General features: G+C 49.0%; 2 protein-coding genes and 1 long non-coding RNA gene across 7 annotated transcripts in view; 2 read left to right on the top strand and 1 right to left on the bottom strand.

Moving 5' to 3' along the window:
• LOC134561030 (uncharacterized) overlaps positions 1–5,281 on the top strand; it is a 10,451-nt gene extending 5,170 nt beyond the window's left edge. For both annotated transcript variants that reach the window (XR_010082849.1, XR_010082848.1), the window contains exon 3: positions 4,691–5,281. This is a non-coding gene — a long non-coding RNA (uncharacterized LOC134561030). The remainder of the gene's footprint in view (positions 1–4,690) is intronic.
• Positions 786–16,828, bottom strand: DRAXIN (dorsal inhibitory axon guidance protein). 3 transcript variants are annotated; one of them, XM_063417590.1, is made up of 8 exons: positions 16,628–16,682; positions 16,171–16,253; positions 8,078–8,556; positions 6,553–6,740; positions 6,071–6,182; positions 5,633–5,722; positions 5,300–5,389; positions 786–1,810 (listed from the first exon to the last, which is right to left on the bottom strand). In XM_063417590.1, the coding sequence occupies exons 3-8, from the start codon at positions 8,538–8,540 to the stop codon at positions 1,698–1,700; spliced, it is 1,056 nt and encodes a 351-aa protein (XP_063273660.1). In that variant the 5' UTR covers positions 8,541–8,556; positions 16,171–16,253; positions 16,628–16,682; the 3' UTR covers positions 786–1,697. The 3 variants fall into 3 exon arrangements, with proteins under 3 accessions (XP_063273660.1, XP_063273662.1, XP_063273661.1); XM_063417592.1 differs by lacking the exon at positions 8,078–8,556 and having other exon boundaries at positions 16,628–16,828; XM_063417591.1 differs by lacking the exon at positions 16,171–16,253 and having other exon boundaries at positions 16,628–16,825.
• MAD2L2 (mitotic arrest deficient 2 like 2) lies at positions 16,185–23,103 on the top strand. Of its 2 annotated transcripts, none has more exons than XM_063417599.1 (9): positions 16,185–16,251; positions 18,944–18,995; positions 19,226–19,344; positions 19,859–19,930; positions 20,782–20,882; positions 20,998–21,092; positions 21,195–21,268; positions 22,253–22,345; positions 22,628–23,103. In XM_063417599.1, exons 2-9 carry the CDS (start codon positions 18,956–18,958, stop codon positions 22,667–22,669), a joined length of 636 nt encoding a protein of 211 aa, XP_063273669.1. In that variant the 5' UTR covers positions 16,185–16,251; positions 18,944–18,955; the 3' UTR covers positions 22,670–23,103. The 2 variants fall into 2 exon arrangements, with proteins under 2 accessions (XP_063273669.1, XP_063273668.1); XM_063417598.1 differs by lacking the exon at positions 16,185–16,251 and adding an exon at positions 16,846–16,912.

Raw genomic sequence — 23,103 nt, 5'->3', positions numbered from 1 at the left:
CCACCTTCCTTCACTTCTGTCTTTTGTGCTAAGACTGTCATGCTGTAAACAGAAATCTAAACAGCTACATCCAACCCTGTGGCAGGTTTTGCCTAAGTGTTCCCATACCAATTCCTCCTCTAGCAGGTGTGCACAGGTCAAAGGTGACATTGTATTCACAGCATCTCTCTGTGGCCATGAGTGGGCATTCATGATATTAGAGATGTAAAGTGTAACGCTCACATCTTTGAGTGAATACACCCTGCAAAGCAGCACCACAGCATAAACAGGATTGCAAACTGGAAGTTGGACTAACTCAATGGAACACAGGGAGTTTAGGGAAGCTGTGTAAAGAGGATTCTGCCCACAGCACCACAATTAATATTTCTGTTCCTAAAGAAAGTGCTATACATCTCCAGGCTCCTGGCTATAAAAAGCTCCACAGCTGCCTCCCCAGAGAAGTCAGGGTATTGGGCTGTTAGCAGAGGCAAAGAACTCCTTCACCAGCTACCACTTCTCCAGGTAGCTTTTGTTGCTCCAATATATCACTGAAGCCAGTAATTAAATATTAATGTAAAGAAGTTTAAAACATCTGGCTGGCTACACTAGGCAGAAACAGTTACCTGCAATTTGAGTGAGAATACAGGCAACTTTGGGCAGAGAAAATTTTCTACCAGTGGCACAATTGTTCTGTGTGACCTCAAGTCATCAGTGTTACCTGCTGACTGACTTCCTTATAGGCTTTTCTGGCTCTTCCACATCCTTGGGTGCAGTCAAAAAGCAGAAGAGTTGCACAAAGGATATCCATCATATCTTTATTTACATATCACACAAACACACATGCAACATGTCACAGGTTTTACTACAATGGAACAGCCTGTCCTATCTCCTGTTACCAAAAACTTTATTTTTGGCTCACTAGGAAAACTATCACTTCCCCAGAAAGCTTCTAAAAATAATAATTTAAATTATCAGACTTGGCAGGATAGCTAAATGAGTGAGAGCTACAGGCTGGGATGTCTTGTCCCATCCTTGCAGAAACCAGGTGGTTCTCTGAAAGCAAGAAAGGAAGGAAGGATGGAGTGGGATTGGATTGTCCCAAAGATGACAGGTAGGAAGTGGTAGTGTGTGACAGCTAGGGAAGATGTCTGGAGCAGTGAAAAAGGGAGACAGCAAGAGATCTGCCAGAGGATCCTTTCTGACCTAGGCAGGCAGCTTCCCGAGGACCCATTTCCCATCTCTGATTCCACCTGGATGCTACAAATTCCTCTCCTCTAGGAACTTCCAGTCCCTAAGGAGGATCTGTCTAGCTTTATTTTCAAGCAATAATTAAGGGGTAAAGTTTGAGCTCATATTCCCTTTTCCCTGAAGGATCTTCCATATCTTGCCTCTCTGGAGAGGAGGAGATGAAATTGCAGAGCCTTTTTCTGTCAGGACCATCAGAATGGGAGTCATGATCATTGCTTACTAACTAGGAGAGGGGGACTCAATTCAGTGGCAGGAATGTGCAGAGGGAAAGGACAGGGAGTGCAGTCCTGTTATGGAAAAGGCTGTTGCCATTCTATTTATAATGAACATGAGTTTCAGTCTAGCTGGGACCTGGCATGTTCCGAGCCTGCAGCTTCCATCATTTGCTCAACTTTTTCCTCTAATTCCCACTGCTAGGTATAAACAGTTTGACCCCAGCTCCTGACCATACAGGCAGATGCCCCACTCTCCTAAACATTAATGAAGGATCCCTGCTCTCCATTGGCTGATTCAGGCTCCACACAGCGCCCTTTCCTCCGGGTCACTCTTCGGTTACGGTGGAATTTGGCATAACAGCGCAGCCCTACGGAAAAGACACGCAAAAGTGAGGAGCAGGGCTCACCACAGCAGTAACACCAGCTGTCTCTGCCTCAGGTACTGCTGCACTGGGGACAGCCCCAGTGCTGTGTTGAATAGAAATGCCTCACACAGACAAGGCACATTGCTCTCTGGGCACTGGCATTGTGTTTGGCTCACTGTTCTGGTTTGGGATTCATTGTTCAGGCAGGTTTCGAGGGCTTCATGAAATACCAATGAATTATTCCAATTGTTTCCAGTGATTTTATGGAAGCCCTGCTTGGTTTCCCCCTATTACTTCCCATTACTGTCTAAGCAATCTCTCCATTGGGAAATTACTACAGACTTAATGTGCAGCAGCAATGACTAGAGACCTCCCTTTGCTATTTATTTCCTTGAAGCTTCAAGGGAGAAGAGACTTTGAAGTGTTATTAGTGGGAGGTCCAATCCAGAGCCCACTGCTCATCTCCGTTAATTTCTCTGGTTTAGATGCTCAGTGTGCAGGGTCTGAAGGAAGCACGGGTGAGTATGAAGGGGAAAAAAGGTGTTTTATTTTTAAAAACCATTAGTACATATTCTCCCATGGCAGTGGAGGGTAATGGGAGCATCTGGTCATGGTAACTATTTGGTTTCTGACCCCAAGAAGTAGATTTTATGGTGTTTCTGTCTGGCTTTGTTACACCAGAATGCATAACTACTTGGGCCAGACAGGATACAGCCCATGGGTAAATAATTTTCATGAAAACCCTGCTTTTCAGTAGTGCAGGACCTCGTCATTGGGATTGGCAGGAGCTGATTTGATTGTTCTAGAAACTGCAGCTCTTTTAACTTCCAGAGCAGGCAGCAGAGGATTTATAGCTTTTGTAATAAGATAGCTTAAAACTGTCCTTGGTTGTACACTGTAGGCCCAGATGATGTCACAGAGCAGTCCTGGAATTACGTGCCTGGGCTACATTGAGTCCAGTTACCATAAAAAGTTGGGTTTGTGCCTCTCATTACCAATCAAACCAGGGCAATCTGGCCTCCTGGAAGGAGAGCATGCAAGATCATAGCTCTGCTGTTATCTAAGCCTCTTGTTTATCTTACCTGGATCTTCCATCTCTGGGGATCTTTTTTATGCTACACAAGATTTGCTATCAACTTATAACTATCTTAAGGATAAAGCAGGGCCTGGGGCAGCTTCATTACGGATTGCAGAAACATGTTTTAAAGATAATCTATCAGAAGGTCATCTCTGATTAGGATCTTGTGGTGTTACACAACACACCCAAGGTGAAAACTATCATTTAACATTGCACCTCCAGGAAAGCTGTCCATTTAACTGGGTGAAAAATAGGCAAACAGCCTGGTCAAATCATTGGGTGACCTAATGCAGGTCACAAAACCTGGCAAACAGAGTTTTGTTCTGGCAGGCAAGACTCAGTGCCTGGAGCTGATCCTGGACATGTTTAGACTAGAAGAGTGCCTTTTAACACCTTCATAATGCACCTGCCTAGCAAGGGCTTCTGCAGATTCTTCAGAAATAGTTTTAAGAAACAAAAGCCTGAGTCCTTCCCACATCTACTAAATTGCCACAAGTTCAGTTGAAATAACTTGGGAAAGCCACGTTAGGCACAAGGTCATACAAAACAGTGTTTTCATAGTCTGTGATACTTGAAAGCACCACTGAAATGTTAATATATTGTGGCTTCTTCTGTTAGCTTGGTAGACATCAGGAGTCAAGAAAAAAACAAGAGAGAAAACAAGATATCCTAGAAGACTCAATAGTCACACTGTGAGTCAGTGGCAGAGAGAGCCTAAGAACAGGAGAGCTTGGCTCCTGTTTTCACACACAAACCCCTATTCCAAGTAAATGCTACAAAGTCGGGGAGTGTCTTGGAGATGGTTTATATCCCATAACCATGTTTGCTTTTGGTTTTGTTTTGTCACTACCTCCCCCATCTCCGGGAATATCATCATGGGTAAGGGACAGCCCAGGATCCCACAGGTGTTGCAGACCCGGGACTGCACTTCCTTCCAGTGGAGGTGACTGGCGAGGCAGCCACATGGTAAGGTGGGTCTGACCTGAGATCTTGCTTCCCTGTGGTTTTTGCCTTTTTCTTTTATTGCCTCTTCATTTTCGTGGGTTTTTTTTTCTTCAGCACTGTGACAAGGGCTTGCCAGCTTGCTCCTCTGCCACTTGGGAGCCCAGAGCTGGTGTGTGCTGTGCCAGGACCCCAGCCGGGCACTCCTTACCAGTGATCTGTGCCAAGGAGCGAGCCCCATCCAGCCCTTGCAGTTTCTTGCCACTGCTTGGGGCATTTTGCTACCCTTTAGCATCCACCCAGCATCCACCAGGACCCCCTCCCACCGCTGCTTTGGCTTCTGCCACTGCTTGGGGCTAAGTGCTACCATTCGATTTGCCACCCTGCGGGGTCTGCTCGCCTCTGTTGTTCCAGCCTGCTGCTCCAAGGTGCCTGCTGCAGTCCATTTTGCCATCCAGAGGGGCACCAGGACCAGCCCTCCCCGTGAGTTTGCAGCGGGAGCCCCTCTGCTCTCTCTCTCGCTCTCGCTCTCTCTCTCTCTCTCTCTCTCTCTCTCTCAATCTCTCTCTCTCTCTCTCTCTCAATCTCTGTCTGTCTGTCTGTCTGTCTGTCTGTCTGTCTGTCTGTCTCTCTCTCTCTCCAGCGCCCCCTGCAGCCGCGGGGAATCCCCGCAGCCGCCCTGCCCAGCCCGGAGCCCCCAGCGCCCCTGCTGGCCGTGCCCGGAACTGCACCCAGGGGAAGGAGCCTGCCCGGAGAGCGCCGGGGCTGCGCTCTGGGTTTGGCTGTTGTGTGACCATTGCTGGGGTTTGTTTGTCTTGCTGTACATATATATACTAGTAAGGAACTGTTATTCCTTTTTCCAGATCTTTGCCTGAAAGCCCAGTGTCCTGGTTTGAGGGGAAATGAGTTTTTTCAGGAAGCTGAGGTCAAACCAATCAGTGGTCAGGTTTGAATGTTGACACCTTCGGTGAAAGACTCCTCTCTCCCTGGATGGATTGAAGATTGTTTTTTTAAGGGATGATACCTTGGATTGGGAACCCAGGGTTGTGGAAGGTTTAAGCAATTAGATGAGGGTAATGTGCTAGTGTTAACTGTTAGAGCATGCAAGGGATGGAAATTGGGGGGAGGAGAAGAAGTGTTCTGGGAGGTTTTCTTTTCTGCTTTTGGGTGTTTGCGTTTTCTTTTCTTGTCTATTGTCTGTTGTTATATAGGTTAATAAAATTTTCTTTCTCTTTCAAGTTTTAGGCCTGCTCTGCTCTGTTCATGACCACATCTCACAGTAGTTCATTAGGAAAAATATACACTGGGTGCACTGGCATTTGGCCAGCTTCAACCCATGACACCCTGTAATTTCAAAGCTATAATAATTTGGAGGGAAGGGGGTCGTATTTTCCATTCCAAGGGAGGTTCTCACCTTCCTTGGCAGACACCTGTCTTTTAAACCAAGACAGGGAGCAAAGAGCTGGACTCACCTTCAGTGCACATACAGTCATCATAACACTTGTTGTTAAGGCCTCGATTGTGTGGTTTGCAGAGGTGTTCACGCAAGTCACAGCAAGAGCCTGCAACACAGGACCAGGGGTCAGCACAGTGCAGGTATCCCCTTACCTGTAGCAATACTGACACCCATGACAGCTCCACTGTACAGACATCATCTGGTCCCACAACACACCTAGACAGCTTCTGCCCTTCCCTTGCATACCACATCCTATCAGTAGTAGAAACCAGGATGCATGTCTTAAAACCTGGGCTAGATTTCAAACATCTCATGTCTGGAGAAATGGCTCTGCCAAGCTGATCCTGACCTGGGAGGCAGTCAAGGTGGTGATCACATGGCTCTCCTTCAGCTGTCATGGTTTCATTTCCACTGTTGGGGCTCTTACTGCGGCGTTTTTCTATGGAGAAAAAAGATGCTGATAGAAAATTTCATGCTAGTGTTTTCATTTTGGAGAATATATTGTTCCAGGGTAAAAACAGCCTCAGATTTCAAGAGTTTGAACTCTAAACTTTCATAGTCTAGTCTCCATATTTCTCAACTCTCCATTTATCATTTTTCCCCTGCCCTTCAAATTTGCATCCAAAATGAGAAACATTCTGAAACTGAGCACAAAACTCAATTGTCATTATGCTGCTTCTCTTTCCCCACCACTATAATCTCATGTCCTTCAGCACATCTATGAATACTAACCATAGATAAGCCTTACAGGATGACTTTTGGGAAAGAGGACAGGGAGGTTTAGCACCTTTCTTTTTAGCAGATGGCCACATTTCTGGTTTGAGATCCTCATAATCAGTCCAGTCAAAGAGTGCCATATCCAAGGTGGGCATCACATCCCCATCTTGCCTGAGGCGGGCCTGCAAACCACAAAAAAACCCAGACAAACAACAGATTACGCTTCTGTAGAGACACTGACGTTTTTGCAAATTTTCATGGTGCTTTTACACATTAAAAAGGCTTTATGATTCCCCTTCCCCTCCACCACTCCTGTCTTATCCACTTGGGATTCCTGGCATCTCATTTTCAAAAGCGAAGAGCTGTCCCTTGTTGAGGCTGAAGCCAAGAGGGAAGTCCCCACTGCTTCTGTGAGCAATGGGCATTAGGACATGCTGAGTCTTCAGCCAAGGGCTCCTACTGTCTCTCTGGTCCTTGAAACTCAGTGAAGCTGGATAGCTGAGGGAGAGGCAAGGCTCGGAGGTACAGAGCAGTTCCCAGGTGTCTCTTTACCTGTGACCGTGGTGAAGTGGCTGGAAGAACAGGAGGCTCTTCTGTGGAAACAGCTGTGTCCAGTGCAGCAATGAGGAGCATGGTGGGAGTCAGACTTGTAGCTTCCTCTGCCTGAAGATTTTGAAACTGTTCTTCAAAGCTTTTGGGTTTCTTGTACAGGGAGCTTGGTCCAGCATCAGGATTCTTCCCTGCAGAGGGCAACAGGTACAGTGGCATTACCTTTCTCATCCCTTTTCTCCATGTGACAGATTTGAATCAAAGGAATTCATGTTTCTTCCAGTTGCTGACACTGTTCCATGACCCTGAACCACTGTTTAGACCACTGTAAAACAGAGTAATGAGCTATTACAGTGATAAAACAGATCTAGAGTATATGCAGCTTGATTTTTGCATGATTAAAACACACATAATCACACTTTCCTGAAGATATGTCTATCTCTTGTTTAAGAAGTAAAACATGTCTTTTTCTGGTCTCAAGAGTACAAAATGTACCTGTTTAACCATTTTAAAACCATGGATTAAGGTGTTTCAAATACCTCTGAATACTTTCTTATTTGATTTTAGTAGTGAGTTATTTCAATTTACCTTGCCAGGACTTAACCTAACTTGAAATTATCTTCACAGATATAGCCCTCTTCTTCATAAGTATTAATTTAAATATAGACTTTAAGTTAACCTCAAGAAATAAGCCCTGTTTGTAGTCTGCAAATATTGCTTCAAACCAGCTTTGTTGCATACTCTTCTATATTGCTAACACAAACTGTTTAGTTGGTCCCCTGAAAAAACAATAGAGCTCTTCTTAGTGAGGCAGGGAGGAGTGATAGATGGAACTCAAGGACGTGACACCCAGCTTGTTACATAGTGTAGACTGACAGAGATTGCCTGGCTTTAACAGAGCTCAAGGTTTACCACACTGAGCTCAAACCACAGAGACACACACCCACAACTTGACCTGCAAAGGAAAGCAGTCCCAGTCAAAACCAAGCAACATTTGAAAGTTATCAGTGCAATTTCACATATGCAAAATCTGATTTTTTTGTTCTTGTTGTTCAGCATAAACATGGAAGAATACAAGCTCTGTTGAGAAGCTCTGTTGGTCTTCAAGGCAAAATAAGGGAGTTGTGTTTTTTCTAATTCTCATCATTTTTTGAGGTCAGTGGAGAGATTGAGCATGGCTCAGACATACTTGTTCTTAAATTGGGCCATTTGCTAAAAAGGAAAAAAAAACCCAACAAAGCAGGCCACCCCAAAACAGCCCCCAAAGTCTTAGGGACTCTCAGAATGCCTGTAAGACAAACCAGGTCATTGTAACAAAATTGCAGCCAGCACTAAAATTCTCTGGTTCTGCAGTTCCCCTTTCTTCTTGTGCCTCTTTTGTTTGGCAGATTTCTCCCCAGAGCAGCACACACTCCACACCCTCCACACACCCATGCGGCTCCACCACAGCTGCGTCTTCTTGCCCTCACACAAGAGACGCTCATTTCCAGTGACACAACAGCCCCAGCTTCCCTTGGAGCTCCAATACCTCGGTGGTGTTTGAGCCTGTCCCTGCGGCTGTGCCGACGGTGCTCTCGGTTCTGCTTCTTTCCTTTCTCAGAGCCTGGGGACTGGTTTTCCCTCTCAGGATACAACAATTCAAACCCCTGGAACACGTCCTTATTCTGTTTCAAGGATGCTGGCTGTCCCTCTGCCACCAGCTCTTCCACAGCTGAAGCTCCACTGCCTGTCTTGAGGGTCTCTTCCACAGCCAGCTGCCCTCTTGAAGACGTGGCATGGACCCTCTCCTTCTTGGCCAAGCCTTGCCTGTGATGGCGCCCAGTTCTGGGCTGCTGCAGCCACATCTCTTGGTTTTGGAGGTGGTTGTTGTTCTCTGGGGCATTTTTGAGCTTTGTGCCAGGGTTCAGGGAGACTGCAAGACTGATGTCAGAAAGAACCAGCACGCACAGGAAAAGGAAAGAAGAGAAGGTGGAAGAAATTTCCATAATCATGGGTGCTCTGTCTCACCTGCAATTAAAAAAGAAAAAAGAAAGCAAGCAACCAACACTTAGGAACTGTAAAGGCCATCAAGATTTAGTCCTAGGACACTTAGATGAAAATCCCTATCGTGTCCTGAGCTGGAAGCGAGTTATTCCCTCTTTGCTTATCTCCTCCCAGCCCTGGTTACAGCAGCTGAGACACATGTGCAGGGCCTGCAGGGCTGAGAGGTCCCAGTTTCATGTGCAAATGAGGCCATCAATCAGCAGGACACTTCCCTTTGATTCCTCACTAGCCCCCCTACCCTCCTATTCACAGCCCACCATCTGAGGGGCTGGGGGGGCTGGCTCCTGCCCACAGCTCCTGAGCCTGGCACAACACCAGCTGCCCAGCCAAGGCTGTCTGCTGCCAGGTTGGCATCCTGGGCCAGGGGCACTGGCCCCTCCTCACAGCTGGGTTCCTTGCAATGAAGATGTCAAAATGAACAGAACTGGGGGCAGATGGTGGCCTCGCAGGACCAGCAACAGCCCTGAGCTGCTCAAGACAGAGACTTCCAAACGTGCTTGCATACTGCTTCAGGGTAGCTGAAATTGGTCAAAGAAAGAAAAACCACTGGAGATTTTGTGCTGATACCTTATGGCATAGCAGGGAAATAAGAAGCAGAGCAGGGGATGCTGGTCTAAGGACCAAGGGGCAGAGAGGCAGACTGAGGTTTCTTTAGCTTGTCCCACTTTCCCTCCTTGATCCTGCACAGGTCACCAGGCAAGGCTGTCACTGGGAGGGTAATTTACGTACATTAAGAACATTAAGACCATTAGAGTCCACCAGCACAGTGGCTGCAGACAATTCTCATTCATTGTGCTTCACTGTCATATTTCTGAGGGTCTTCTTTCATCCTTATGTTTGTGTTACAAGACATGGCTTTGGGATGTTGCAAAAGTCAGAGCATTGTCTGATTAAGTTATTCAGTCATTCTCCCCTGTCCTTTCCCACAAAAATGGGGAAAGGGATTTGCAGCATGTCTTGTACAGCTTTTCCAGGCTGTTCCTCTCTCTCTGGGCAGCATGAAGACATGCTTAAAAACATAGTTCCCTTGGATACTGACTGCCAGAAAACCAGGCCTGTGCTTACATATCAGAAATACTGTCACAGAGTTGCAGCCACAGCTTTTCACTCAACCTCATCCCAGTCTTTCCTGCACTTCAGCCCTTGGCTGCACCTGATTTCCATCTGTTCACCAGGAGAACTGCTTTGCTGCTTAATCTCAAGGGCTCATACTCCCTCCTCCAGATGATTTTCTGCTTGACCAGTGTTAATTTGGCCCAGCCAGGATTTTGGTAGTGGGGAGGGCCACAGGAATAGCTTCTGTGAGAAGCTGCTAGAACCTTCCACCATGTCTGACAGAGCCAATCTCTGATGGCTCTGAAGATGGACATGCTGCTGGCCCAATTAGAAAGGTTGGTGACACCTCTGTGGTGACATACTTCAGAAGAAAATCAAAACAGCAGAAGTGCAGTTTTTCCAGGGGTGGCGAGGCGCTGTGGCCAGGGCCCATCTTGGCGCGGCCCATGGTGAGATTTGCCTGCCTGGCTGCCCCTGGCCAGCCGTGCCACAGGCAAAAGGGCAGCGGTGGGGACGGCTTCTCCTTGCCAGTGCCTGCATGGAGAGAGGCGTAAAACAGCACCAGCGCCGTGGCTGCCACCACCCACGCAATGGCAGCGTGGCTGTTGCCCACACGGTGGCAACAACAGGGCCACAGCCCACACGATGGCAACAACAGGGCCACAGCCCACATGATGGCAGCGGGACCCACACAATGGCAGCGTGGCTGTTGCCCACACGATGCCAACAGGGCCATGGCCCACACAATGGCAGTGAGGCACTGCCCACATGATGTCAGCAGGGCCACTACTGCCCACACAATGGCAGCGGGGCCCACACAATGTCAGCCAGCACGGCCACTGCCCACATGATGGCAGCAGGGCCACTACCGCCCACACAGTGGCAGCAGGGCCGCCACAGCCCACACAATGGCACTGGGGCCACTGCCCACACGATGGCACTGGAGCCATTACCCACACGATGGCACTGGGGCCACTGCCCACGCGATGGCACTGGAGCCACTGCCCACATGATGGCACTGGGGCCACCATGGCCCACGCGATGGCACTGGGGCCACTGCCCACGCGATGGCACTGGAGCCACTGCCCACGCGATGGCACTGGAGCCATTGCCCACACGATGGCACTGGGGCCACTGCCCACACGATGACACTCGGGCCACCATGGCCCACACGATGACATGGAGGCTCACACAACAGCAGTGGGGCCGCCAGGCCGGCTGCGGATAACAGCGAGTGACTCCCCGACACAGAACCCAGACCAGATCAACTTCTCGGCCCCACAAGATCCTGCAAGGATTTTTGAATTGGTGGAACTTGTTGGCAGTGGTACGTACGAGCAGTAGTTTTTCTTCTAGTCAGAGAAGACGAGGAGGTGAGGGCATGTGAGGGAAAACATCATGGTGACACCTCTGCCCAACTATAGCATAAAAGGGTGAGCAAACAACTTTCATGGGTGCCTGCATTTGGCCAGTATCAAACCACAACACCACCCATTGTCACCTGTGAAGGGCAGCAGGTAACAGCCTTTGAGGCCAGCTCTGATTCTAATTTTTGTGGAGTTGACAGAAGACACCCTAGGAGTAGTCTGGGCTCTTCCTTTCCCCTTTTCTTTCAGCCTGAGAGACAGACGTGGAGAATTTTGAGTCAGTGAAAACTCTACCATCACAGCAGCTCAGCATCCTGAGTTAAGAGAGAGATGCTTTCATCCTGTTAATTGAAAAAATCCTGCTCATGCACTCACCAGCCAATCCTGCCTTTCCAAGATTCCTCTCTGTTGCTGTTCATAACCTGGGAAAATCTTTTCAGTTCAGCCATTCCCTGGAAAGAGGCAGGCAGCACAGGGGCCTTCTTTTCCTGCAGTTTTCAAAAAGCAGGTCTTTCTACTGGCCATAAAAGACAATAAACTGTTCCTTGAGGACTGATTTAGGAGGCACTGGGATGCTCACTTGCTGAAGGCATAACGCTAAAAATACTATTTTATTGGCAACTACCTGGAACAAAGGAAAACCAGACTGACAGCTAAATCTATTAAGAAAAGCATTTGAAGTTCTTCTTCAAAACTACTAGAACAAATAGCAACACCCCTGCATGGGGTCATTTGCTTTTTCTCAAGACCATGGGGTCTTTGTTTTTTTCTAGGATTTTCTTTTTAAGAACCAGAGCAAACCAGCTGGATTAAGACATCACTCAGAACAACTCAAAGAGCTAGAAAGAGCATCTTACCTTTTCATCTGTAGGCAAAATACCAAGAGGAGAGAACAAGTGCAAAGAGAGTGTAAGGATGTCTCCAATCTCACTCACAGACACAGCCCTTTGATGGTAAACCTGACAGACACATTCTAATTTTCAATGGGAGCTGGGAGGCAGCTAAATGCTGCAGGGCAGTTAAACAGAAGGCCTGCTTCAAAGCATAGGGGGCATTTATTTAAGCTGCCCAGCTGTCTCGTTGGCATGAGCCAGGATGAAAATGCAGGTAGAAACACAGATTGCCTCATCTCTGCACTGCCAGAGCGGGCAGGTTAACGTGCTGCGTTACTGTCACTGAGAATCTTGCATAAATAATGCAGATAAATACCTGTGCTACACTGTTTTCAGGGGAGACCTGAGCTGTTTGCTAAACCAAACCAGTGCATGGACACGTTTGGGGTTAATGCAACACTGCTGTGCTAGAGGCAAAGCAGTCCCAGCCTTCTCCTAACCACTTGTTTCCATGTCCTGATCTATCTTTAATTCCAGAAACCTCTTTGTTCCTCCTTCCTTTTTCTTACCCTACAGAGTTCACACTTCAGAAGACAGTTAGATAACACAACAGCATCCCTAATTCTCAGTGCTCAGGTTCCTCAACATCTGAGCACCAAAGTAAACTTCACCCTCTTTCTGGCAGGAGCACAGTCCACAAAAGAAGCCCATGCTAGCCCTGAGCTCATTGATGTAGGAGACAGCAAGGTTCTCACCCTGCTGATGCAGCCTGCAAAGGATGAAATTCTGCCTGAGACACACACCAGGCAGAAAGAAGTCTTTCCTAAATTGCTATAAACAAACACACATGTTACAGCAAAGCCCAGAATTTATCCTCTTCTTAGGGTTCATATATTAGTAAGGGAAATAAATGGAGTATTAATTGTGTAGTTCTTCACAACACCAGACCTACATCCTTATTGCTCCACCCCTCTTCCTGCACTGCCTTCTAGACCCTCAGGATCACAAGCCACCTGGGCTAGCAAATCTGCCTCTCACATGAACATATGTACAGCAAAGAGCTGCCCAGGGTACAGACACAGGGCTGGGGAGGGAGTTGCAGTGCTGGTTTCCAGCCACAATTTCTGATCCATTTTGGGTTAGTAGTGGATGGTTACAATTCTGTAAATTAAATTGGGAGGGGGATTGGGCTGCATCTTGGATAACTTTCCCTGTGGGAAGTCTCCTTCTCTGCACTCACTAATATAATTGCTATTTCTCTGCTCATAATCCTGCAATGCAGCCATACACTGAGCAGGTACACAGAAATTCATGCATGTTTTTCACCTATAAATACATTTGTGTCACCTTTGCTCTGAAATAGACTCTGAAACTGTTCCTGGTGTATTTGTTTTGTATTTGGCAAAGCAGGAACATCAGATCATCTACATTCATTCACATACCTCACTTAAAACATGATATCTGACAGTCCTAGGTTTAACTTTTCACATATATTCTTAATGTCACAGCCAAGGGGAACAAATCCCTTGAACTGTGAGACTGTCAAGATCCTTGATGCATTTAGTATGCTCAAGGGCTGAACCAAGCTGGACCAAGCACGTCTGCTGAGCCAGATTTCTTTTTGGCTCTGATAAACTCAGACTTTGGCAGACATATATTAAGATTTCCTGGACTCCAGACAATCCCAATCTGCAGCAATACACAAAGTGTAAGGGCATCTACGTGGGTGTTGTGTGTATGTGCCTGTGTGGCAGGGAAGACAAACAATAAACCCAGCTTTTTGTGCCAGGCTCCCTGTAAATGAGAAGCCATGGGGTGATGGATGGCCCTGAGAAGGCCTGGAGCAGAATGGATGGGGTAGGCTTTATGGTGGCTCCCATGCAGAGAGCTGGCTGGAGCCTTGAGGATGGCATTGTGCAAATAAATGAGATTTCACTTCCCTGCTAGGTCTCCTTCCATCTGTTTTTCTGTTTCTGGAGGCAAATGCTGGGAAGGTTCATAAAAAATCTGCCAAGAGACTTTCCCATTTCTACAAGCTCAATCCCAGCTTTCTAGGGTCTCCCAAAGCAGGCAGGTAATATTTGTCCTTCTCTTTTCCTCTCCAGGGCAAAAGTACTAACACTTTTATTCTTTCCAAGAATTACTTCCTGCATACTCAATTTATAAAGAATTTAAATTGTTTTTGCTGTTGTCCCAGACATCCTTGGGATGACAGGACAGCAGAATTCCCTGCTCACAGATCCTCAGTCCCTTTGTGTTCATTTTCAGAGCTGCCTTGCTTTTTAGGTTTCCTGTTTCCATCATCACCATTCCTCCCTATCTTGCCTTTCACACTTACCAGACTCCAAAGTTTCTTTGTCCCTCATGACTATCATGCAAGACATTTCCTCTCTGCAAATGTTCAGTGTACCTGAACTGTGCTATCCCCCCACTACCCCTTTTGACCTATGAAACATCTGGTTCCTTTACCTGTGCTGTTTGCTCTCACTTTTGCTATCCCCAGGCAGCACTCCAGAATAGAAAGGGCCAAATTCAGTAACGTACCAATTGCATTAGTGGCACAAGAGACAGGACATATGGATTCAGGTTGGCAAGGCATTAAGTAGTAGTTGTAGCTGCCCCTTCACAAAGCCTGTCCCTGGGGCAATTTGTACCCCGTGACCTCTTGAAACTTGTTCCACTCAACATTAGTTGTGGGGCTGGAGCTGGGACTCCCCTCACCCATCAGCTCTGGCTGCCAGCCTGTGCTCTGCCCTCCTGATCAGGGCAGAAGTCATCCATTCACACAGCACCACCCAGGGAACTCCCTCTGCTGCAGCCCAGGCTTGAGGGCTGCCCCAGTCCCTGCTGAGCTCCAGCACCCCGGTTTTGGTCGACACTGGACACCTTCAAGTCACTACACACCCCTCGCCACAGGTGTGCAACCCTTTCTCCTGAGCCCAGCCCAGCCTGCCCTGAGAGCTTCCCACAACAACATCGGCCAGGGCCAGGTCAGCCCAGCAGGTCACTGCACTGGAGGGGAAGAGGGGCCCATAAATGAATATGTGAATGAATATGTAGTACCCTCTGCTCTGCCTCCCTCTGGGACCTCACAGCGCGGCCGACGCAGCCATCACAGGCGACCTGCTCTCAAACAGAGTCTACTCTACCCAATAATGAGACTAAAATTGCAATGAGCCTGAGATTAGCATCCAAGATTTAGCTGCTGGCTGTCAGCATGCCAGAGAAGACTCTTCAGTTTCATGCACAATGCCAGGTGACAAATGGGACACAATCAATAGGAAAGGTCATTGTTCACCCAGCTGGGAAGTACTCAGCAGTGTTACAGGGAAGAATGGGGCAGATTTGCTCTGATCTTCGCTGGGAGGGAGACATGGAAGTGTCCTGACTGGCAGAACAGTTAGGCTGTGCTATCAACATTCTTCCTTGCATGACATTCTCACTTTGAACGATATGTATAAAATTAATGCTTCCTTCTTCAAGCAAAAGGAGATGGGAATACAAAACCACTTCCATTATAACCCCCCCGGCTGACAGAAAACTTCAGGTGTGAATTGGATAAGTGTCACTTAAATTCTACGTGACGAATTACTAGCTGAGATAAGCCATTAACTGATGCCAAACTGATTTAATTCAGAAATGAGACCTCACTTTTACCAGCAGTGGAAGAGCAGAGAACAAGCCGCGGGTACGCAGGGGCTCGGTGTACGGCAGCACACGGCTCTGTAAACACAATGACTCGGTGGGAAAAGCTTCCGTCACCCCTCGGCATCTCTGGCTGGGAGCCGGGACATACCCCTGAGGTGCGCGGGGGGCTCAGACCCTGCGAGAGGGACGCTGCCTCTGTCCGAGGCGACTTCGCTTCCAAGAGCCGTCTGGGGACGGAGCTTGCAGCAGTGACCCACAGCGGGGCGGTGGGACGCGAGTCCCAGAGCCCGTACCGCACACCCGTGCGAGGCGCAGGGCATGGAGGCGACCCGTGTGGCAGAAGCGCGGCGGGAGCGGTACAGTCCGGAGCCCGCTCCCCAGCACGGGTGACAATAGGTCTGGCCGAAGGCACCGCGCCCCGGCGCTGTCCGAGCCCTGCGCTCGCTCGCACCGCTGAGCGATGCCGCCGTGAGCGGAGCTCCGCGCGCATCCCGCCGGCGGCAGGACCGGGGATCCCCCTCACCCCACGTCTTTGTGTGGTCCGGGGCGCACGGAAAGTGGGAAGGTGTCCCCCACTCCTCCCCAGTCCCTGCCACAGCACAGGGGAATCCGCTCGGCGGAGCATCCCCCGCCGGCCCCGGGGCGGGGTGAGCGCGGCGAGCAGCGCTGCCTACCTGTGCGGAGGTCCCGATCTGGCGGAGCCGGCAGGCAGGGCAGGGCAGGGCAGAGCTGTGCGAGCGGCGGAGGGGAGGCAGGTCTGCGGGGGGCAAGGGGTGTTCAAACCCGAGAGGAGGAGGAGGAGGAGGAGGAGACAGGGGGAAGGCAGTGGGGGAATGTGGAGAGGAACCGGGGACGTCGGGAATCCCGGGGGACCGGGGTGCATGGTGCGGGAGGAGGTGGGGCTGGGAGGGGTGGAGGGGCTCCGGGCGTGCGGGGGGGCACAGGGGGAGTGCAGGGGCATGCCAGGGGAGCGCGGTGCGGGGGTGCCCGGAAAGAAGGAGGAGATGGGTGCGAGAGAGCAGGGTGCTGGTGGCAGCAGCGGTCCCCGCCCCGGGCACGGACGGGACAGACAAAGGCCGGAGACAAAGGCGTGGCAGCCCGAGCACGGGGGAGCGGGTGAGCCCCGCTCACCTGCGCGGTGGGGCGGGCTCCGCGCTCCCGCGGGGATCCCCCCGCATTATGGTGACGGGGCGGGAGACCCGCTGGCGGCTCAGCGTGCCCCGCTCCCTGCACCGAGTCCCCGGGCCCGCCGCGCCGGGGCAGCCGCGGCGGGGCCGGGACCCCGCGGGGGCAGCGGGACCGGCCCCGCTCCCGCTCCTCCCGCCCGCCGGGGGGCGCTCGCCGGCCCCGCCCTGACGTCACCCGCACGCGCCGCCGCCACCGTGCCGCTGGCGGGCGCGACGGGCGGCGGGCCCGGTAGGGAGCGGGCAGGGGCACCGGGAGGGGACACGGGGACACGCGGGGACACGCGGGGACACTCGGCCGTGCCGAGGCGGGGCCGGTCAGCGGCTGCCCTGGGCGGCAGTGGGGGCTGCGGGGCGTGCGAGGAGCCCCGTTCCGGGAGGGAGCAGCGGCGAGCGGGCGGTTCCCAGGCTGGGGGATGCTGAGGAAAGGCAGCGCCGTGCGGTGCCTGGGACCGGGCGCTCCGGGGATCTGTCCCCGTCCGCCCCCCGTTCTGCTCGCGGGGCTGAGACACCGGAGTGGGCGAGCGAGCGGCGGTGACCGGGAGCCCGGGCTGCTGGGGTGGCCTGTGCCGGCCGCCCTGGGCTGGTGCGGGGGCTCTGGCGGTAGGCACGGGGAGGATGGTGGGTTATTGTTACGTGGAAATGTCCAAGGCCGGGTTGAATGGAGTTTGTAGCAGCCTGGAACAGTGGAAGGTGGCCCTGCCTCTGGCAGGGTGTTGTAATAAGATGAGCTTGAAGGTCCCTTCCAACCCCAAGTGTTCTGTGAGTCCATGGTTCCCCAGCCTGCACAGGCCTTGAGCGTGTAGTGCCTTGTTCCTACTTCGTGACTGCGTGGAAGGGTGGGTCCCTTCCAGTCCCCTGGGTTACTTGTGCCTCTCTTTAAGGAGGGATGATGTTTAAGAGAGGATGTGAACCTAAATCTCTAAAAACACAGGTTGTTTATGATACTTTATAGATCTTTTGTACTAATTTGAGGGACACTGTGGCTGGGGTGCTAGAGAGATGCTTAACTATCTTAATTTTATTTAGTGTAGCAGATCATTAATATTCCAGGAAGTCCTTGTATACAGTGATATAACTGTTTTAAAAGACGGAGGATGAGAGTAGCTCCCTGTTTTGTGCAGGTTGAACTAATTCTTTGTAGGTCTAAAAAACATGTTTTGTTGCGGCTGAAACAGCCGCAAATCAGTGAAAATCAGTGTCTACAGAGCTGATTGGAACATGTGGTTTGTAAAAAGTCTTTGTAGGACACCTTAGTTACTGGTGGAGCCACGGTGCCCCAGAGGCATTTAAAGTTCGTGAACCTCTGCAGTTCATGAATAGTGCTGCTATTAGTGGTTAGAATTTGCTTGCATGCAGAGAGTGTGGATAAAATAATAAATTAAAGTTTCTAATAGATAATTATGTACACTGTGGTTTAAATTGTGTAAGGCATGGAGTCTGCTATGCAGGGAAAGCTGTTGGGAAGCTCAACTCCAGCATCTGCTCTTTGATTGTTGGCACATGAAACTCAATCTGTCACAACAATGTGCTGCCCTTAGTAGCTCACAAATTTCAAGCTCCCCAGGGATGCAGTCATGGCCCAAGCCTGTCAGAGTTCAAAGAGCAGCTGAATGATGCTCTAAGTCACACAGTTTAGTTTTAGGTGGTCCTGCAAGGAGCAGGAAGTTGAACTCCATGATCCCTATGGGTTCTTCCAACATGAGGTATTCCACAATTCTGTGTGACAGAGTTGACTTAATTATGCAGCTCTGCAGGGTTTGGGTTCTTTGGGACTGCACAGAGAAACTCAGAAGCTGCTGGCAGTGGCAGCAGATGAGAACCTGTGTGATGTTGTGTCAGTGGAAGATCTAGCTCCAAGCTTGGACAAGCAATGGTTCATGGTGGTGTTAGAATAACCCAAAACCCTGAGAAGTTCTTGTGTTGTAGCAGGAGGTAGGGCTTAGAAAAGGCAACTGCTATGAAGTCTTAAAAACAGTGTTTCTTGTGTTAGTAAAAAGTATTTGTGTGAACTTTTCCTGTATCCCAGAAAGGGGGAGACACTGAAAACCCCAGGAACTGAATTATAAATAATCTCTCATCCTGAGGTGTGAGCTCTGGTTTGTGCACTGCTGGTAATCCCTGAGGATGTGCTGTGCTTATGGGAGGTGCTCACACCTCTCACTGTGGGCTCACAGGATCTTCTGGTGTACAGCTCCATGAACTGACTAGATGAATAATACAGGAGCCAGAAGATAACCATTCCTTTTGTGGTTACTTCCAGGGCCTGGGGAAGATGACCACTCTCACACGGCAGGACCTTAACTTTGGGCAAGGTAATGTGTTGTACTAAGCTGCAGCTGGTATCCTCGTGTGGCTCCTCCTGAGCATGGGGCTTGGGGCAGTGTTGTTGTAGGGTTGCTCTGTCCCTAAAATTTCTGCACCTAAGAAGAGGCAGGTGAAATTTATGCAGAAAAAAATACCTGTAAAAAAATTTCCCCTCAGTCCATGGTATTGCTGTACTTTGCCACACCCTATTCCAGCATCTTTTACTTCTGTTTTTCAGTAGTTGCAGATGTTCTTTCAGAATTCCTGGAAGTGGCTGTTCACCTCATCTTGTACGTCAGAGAAGTTTACCCTATCGGGATCTTTCAGAAGAGGAAGAAATACAATGTACCTGTCCAGGTAGGAGATTGTCCTGGAAGCTGACAGCCACATGGACAAGCAAAATAACAAGGATCAATTAACAGTCACCAGAACAAACTTGCACTCTGGAAATGATTGTTTAATTTATAGACTTATTTTTGAGGAGAGCTTAGTTCTTGTCATAGGAGAGAACAGCCCTGTGGGTGAGAATACAGCAAGCAGTCATGGACAACAGTAATAAAAGGCTGCCCCAGCTCTGGGGAATGTTTGTTTCCTTGGAAGTAAAGATGGTTGGAATATGCTATTCCCAATATGCTGTTGTGGGTATACATTCCAGATATACAAATGTGTGGGTGCAGTGATCTGCCTCAGCTGATTAACCCTTCCCTGAGAGAATTGCTGGTTTGAATGGGCAACTCAGCATTTTTCAGCACCATTTGAGGCATGACTTGAATGCCTTGTACACACTGGTGCTTCTGTTTAAATCTTCCCTTTTAGCATTGTCCTGGCTCATATCAAACACAGCTCTGACTCTTCCCTGTGCTTGCTGCAGATGTCCTGCCACCCAGAGCTGAACCAGTACATCCAGGACACGCTGCACTGTGTGAAGCCACTGCTGGAGAAGGTGAGCTTAGACCCGGGCAAAAGCACTGCAAGTGGATTTGATAGAAAGTAAGAGAAAGTGAATATTATCTTAACTGCAACATTTATTTACAAATTTACCATACACAATATACCAGCTGATAAAAAATCCTAACAAAACTAAAAACATCATAACCTTTCCTGGCTGTTAAGACCCTGCCTTGTTTGTCTCATTTACCACACAAGGACACATGTCTGTATATTTCCAGTTCCGTCACCCTACTATTCTGCTTTACAATCCATCCCAGTTTAAGCAGCTGTTGTGGCAAAACAGTTTGAATTCTTTGCTGTGAACCAGCAAGCCTAGGTAGGTCTGGACTCCAGGTTTTGTGAGAGAAGGGTGTGACTGATGAAACACTGCAGGAGGCTGCTGGCAGGTTTTGTATGCCTTGCTCTTTACAGACAATTCTAATGGACATGTAGAACATGGAATTAGGTCTGTTTTACATTGTGGTTGTACAAAGCTGCTCTGTTTGGGCAATGGTCTGAATGTATCTTAACTTAATCCGTGCCCATCCCAGAGTGATGCAGTGAGATTGCTGTGCATTTCCTCCTTAGTTCTAAAACAGTATCTAGAGGAATGTACAATTTAGCACACTTCATCTCCTTCAGCCTTAGCCACAAGCTGGCAGCTTAACACCCAGCAAGAAATGGCTTTGCAAAAGCATTTTTTCTGATTGCCAAGAATAATCTGAACTCAGGTTTTGGATAAGGGCTTGTGCTGTCAGGCCCAACAACTGAGTGTGCTCCCACTGCATCAAAGTATGTGAAGCACATGGTGGGCAGCAGACAGCTCATGTCAAGGAAGGGATTTTTCTGTCTTGGTTCCTGCAGAACGACGTGGAGAAAGTTGTGGTTGTAATCCTGGATAAAGAGCACCACCCCGTGGAGAGATTTGTCTTTGAGATCACCCAGCCACCTCTTCTTTCCATTAGGTGAGGTTTCCACTCCTGCTTGCCCATGGCATCCAAAACCCAGCCCTGGGAGATATTCTGGAAGCAGCTTCAGGCCTTTGCTGCATGCCAGTAACAACTGCTGTCTCCTCCACAGTTCTGAGTCCCTGCTGTCCCACGTGGAGCAGTTACTGCGTGCCTTCATCCTGAAAATCAGCGTGTGCGATGCCGTGCTGGACAACAACCCCCCAGGTAAATGTCACTGGGATCCAAAGAGCCCAATGCCTGCCACGGCTTGGCTTGGCTGATCCTCTGCCAGCTGTCCCCTGAGCTGGAACCTGACACTTCTCTTAGGTTGCACCTTCACAGTTCTGGTTCACACGCGGGAGGCTGCCACACGCAACATGGAAAAGATCCAGGTGATAAAGGTGAGTGATATCCTTGGGCACCTGAGATTGTGTGGGAGAAGCTGCAAAGACTGGGCAGTGCAGAGTTTTGGCGTCTCTGAGGTTAAGGCTGAGAGAAATTTTGATTGGTGTCACATGAGGCACATCAGAAGTGCACTTGAAATGTAATGAAATGGTTTATGCTGCTGAGCTGACAGCACATTTGCCACACACACCCAACTTCAGACAATTTCAACTCTTGAAATAGGTTGTAACCATACTCACTGCCCAGCGCTTGCTCTGACACTTAGAAATACTCAAGGGTGTAGAATAGGTACTTGAATTTAATCAAGCAAAAAAGCAGCCCTCAACCACCATCCACTGTGTGGTGGCTGATTTTGTATGAAGAGCAAGAAAGACAGATTCAAGTAACTAGTAGGTTTGGGGACACAAATACATTTTATCTTACAGAAAACTGTGCAGAACACTTTCTAAAGAAAGATTATTTTTAAAGAATCCTTGCTTAGATACTTTTAGAGAAACTTTTTTCCCCGAGTCAAGTTATTTTAGGTGTCCTAAGGCAAAAGAAATAAAGCTAGTGAAGTATAAAATTGTTTCAAAATTAAAATCTGTTCTGCACTGCTTAGTAATGGAAACCTGTGGTGTAGTAGACACACCTTTAGACTTCCAAGGCAGGAAACCCCTGCCATAAACATTCTGGAGCTGCAGTTAAATCCTGCTGTAATGAACTGGGCATGGCAGCTCAGGACGGCTGAGCGTATCTTTTAAAGAAGTGAGATGTCACCTTTGCAGTAATTGAAGTGGGCTGACCTCACAGTTTGATGCTGTAATTGAAGATAATTATGCTGAGCATCAGGGGCAAGCGTGTAAGTGTTTTGTTGCTGTGGAAGGTTTGAATTACCTGTTCCTTCCCTCAGCCACTCTACACAAAACAAGTGCTGAGGAGGAGCTCACCTTACAGCACTGCTGGGTTCTGCCAGTAACACCCTGTGTTCCTGCCCCCAGGATTTCCCTTGGATCCTCGCTGATGAACACGATGTGCACATGCACGACCCCCGGCTCATTCCTCTGAAAACCATGACATCTGACATCTTAAAGGTGAGCACAGCATGCTAAACCTGCTGCTGTTCTGAACTTTGAATGCTCTACAGCAGCTCTGCAGTGCTGTGTGGTGTAACTTTAAAAAACACTGCTGAGCAGTAGCTTAGTCTTGCAGATGTCTGTGCCAGTAATCAAAGCAGGGCAAGACTCCTCCTAGTAAAACAGGAAACCTGCTAATGGGGGAAGGTATAAGCACTTCCTATTCAGCCTGTTGAAAGCTTTTATTTTTCCATTCACCTACCTGTATACAACAGGACTGTTGCTTATTTCTCTCTCCAGATGCAGCTCTATGTAGAAGAGCGAGCTCACAAAGGCACCTGATTTCAAATCTTCCTTGCCTTCAAGCTTCATCTGATCTTGCAGTGGAGTAAGATCTGTCACAGACTGCATCTTGATAACCATCTCTTCAGCTGGCCTTCTGGGTGAATGTAGAGCAGCTGCTGCCTCTTTATTTCAAGTGCTCTTACCACTGTATAAAGAACTGACTTGGAATGGGGAACCAGAGCCTGTTCCCAAGTTGACTTGTGTGAGAGTACAGGTGTTGATACAGTGTGTCCCTGGGGTCAGTGCTTTATTACCAGCCCAGTTCTCACCTGAAAAGGGCAGCTCCATTGCACACAAGCAGTGACAGACAGCAAGGAGCTGTCACACAATCCATGAGAGCAACATTTGTGCTGAGGGGGAATGAGGCCTTATGTAGTGTCTGTCCACTGTGACCATCCCAAGTAGTCTTCAATAAATACTGAGTTTTACCC

This window comes from Prinia subflava, chromosome 21 (assembly GCF_021018805.1).
Source record: "Prinia subflava isolate CZ2003 ecotype Zambia chromosome 21, Cam_Psub_1.2, whole genome shotgun sequence".
Lineage (NCBI taxonomy): Eukaryota > Metazoa > Chordata > Aves > Passeriformes > Cisticolidae > Prinia > Prinia subflava.
This window is presented reverse-complemented; position numbering and strand designations above follow the sequence as displayed.

Excerpts from the sequence above, each read along its gene's own strand:
- DRAXIN (XM_063417591.1), bottom strand. The coding sequence starts at position 8,540 with ATGATTATGGAAATTTCTTCCACCTTCTCTTCTTTCCTTTTCCTGTGC. Across the intron at positions 5,723-6,070 it reads GCCATCTGCTAAAAAGAAAG|AAAAACGCCGCAGTAAGAGC; the intron begins GTGCTAAACCTC and ends TTTTCTCCATAG. Across the intron at positions 5,390-5,632 it reads CCACCTTGACTGCCTCCCAG|GCTCTTGCTGTGACTTGCGT; the intron begins GTCAGGATCAGC and ends CCTGTGTTGCAG.
- MAD2L2 (XM_063417599.1), top strand. The coding sequence starts at position 18,956 with ATGACCACTCTCACACGGCAGGACCTTAACTTTGGGCAAG. Across the intron at positions 18,996-19,225 it reads GGACCTTAACTTTGGGCAAG|TAGTTGCAGATGTTCTTTCA; the intron begins GTAATGTGTTGT and ends TCTGTTTTTCAG. Across the intron at positions 21,269-22,252 it reads AAAAGATCCAGGTGATAAAG|GATTTCCCTTGGATCCTCGC; the intron begins GTGAGTGATATC and ends TCCTGCCCCCAG.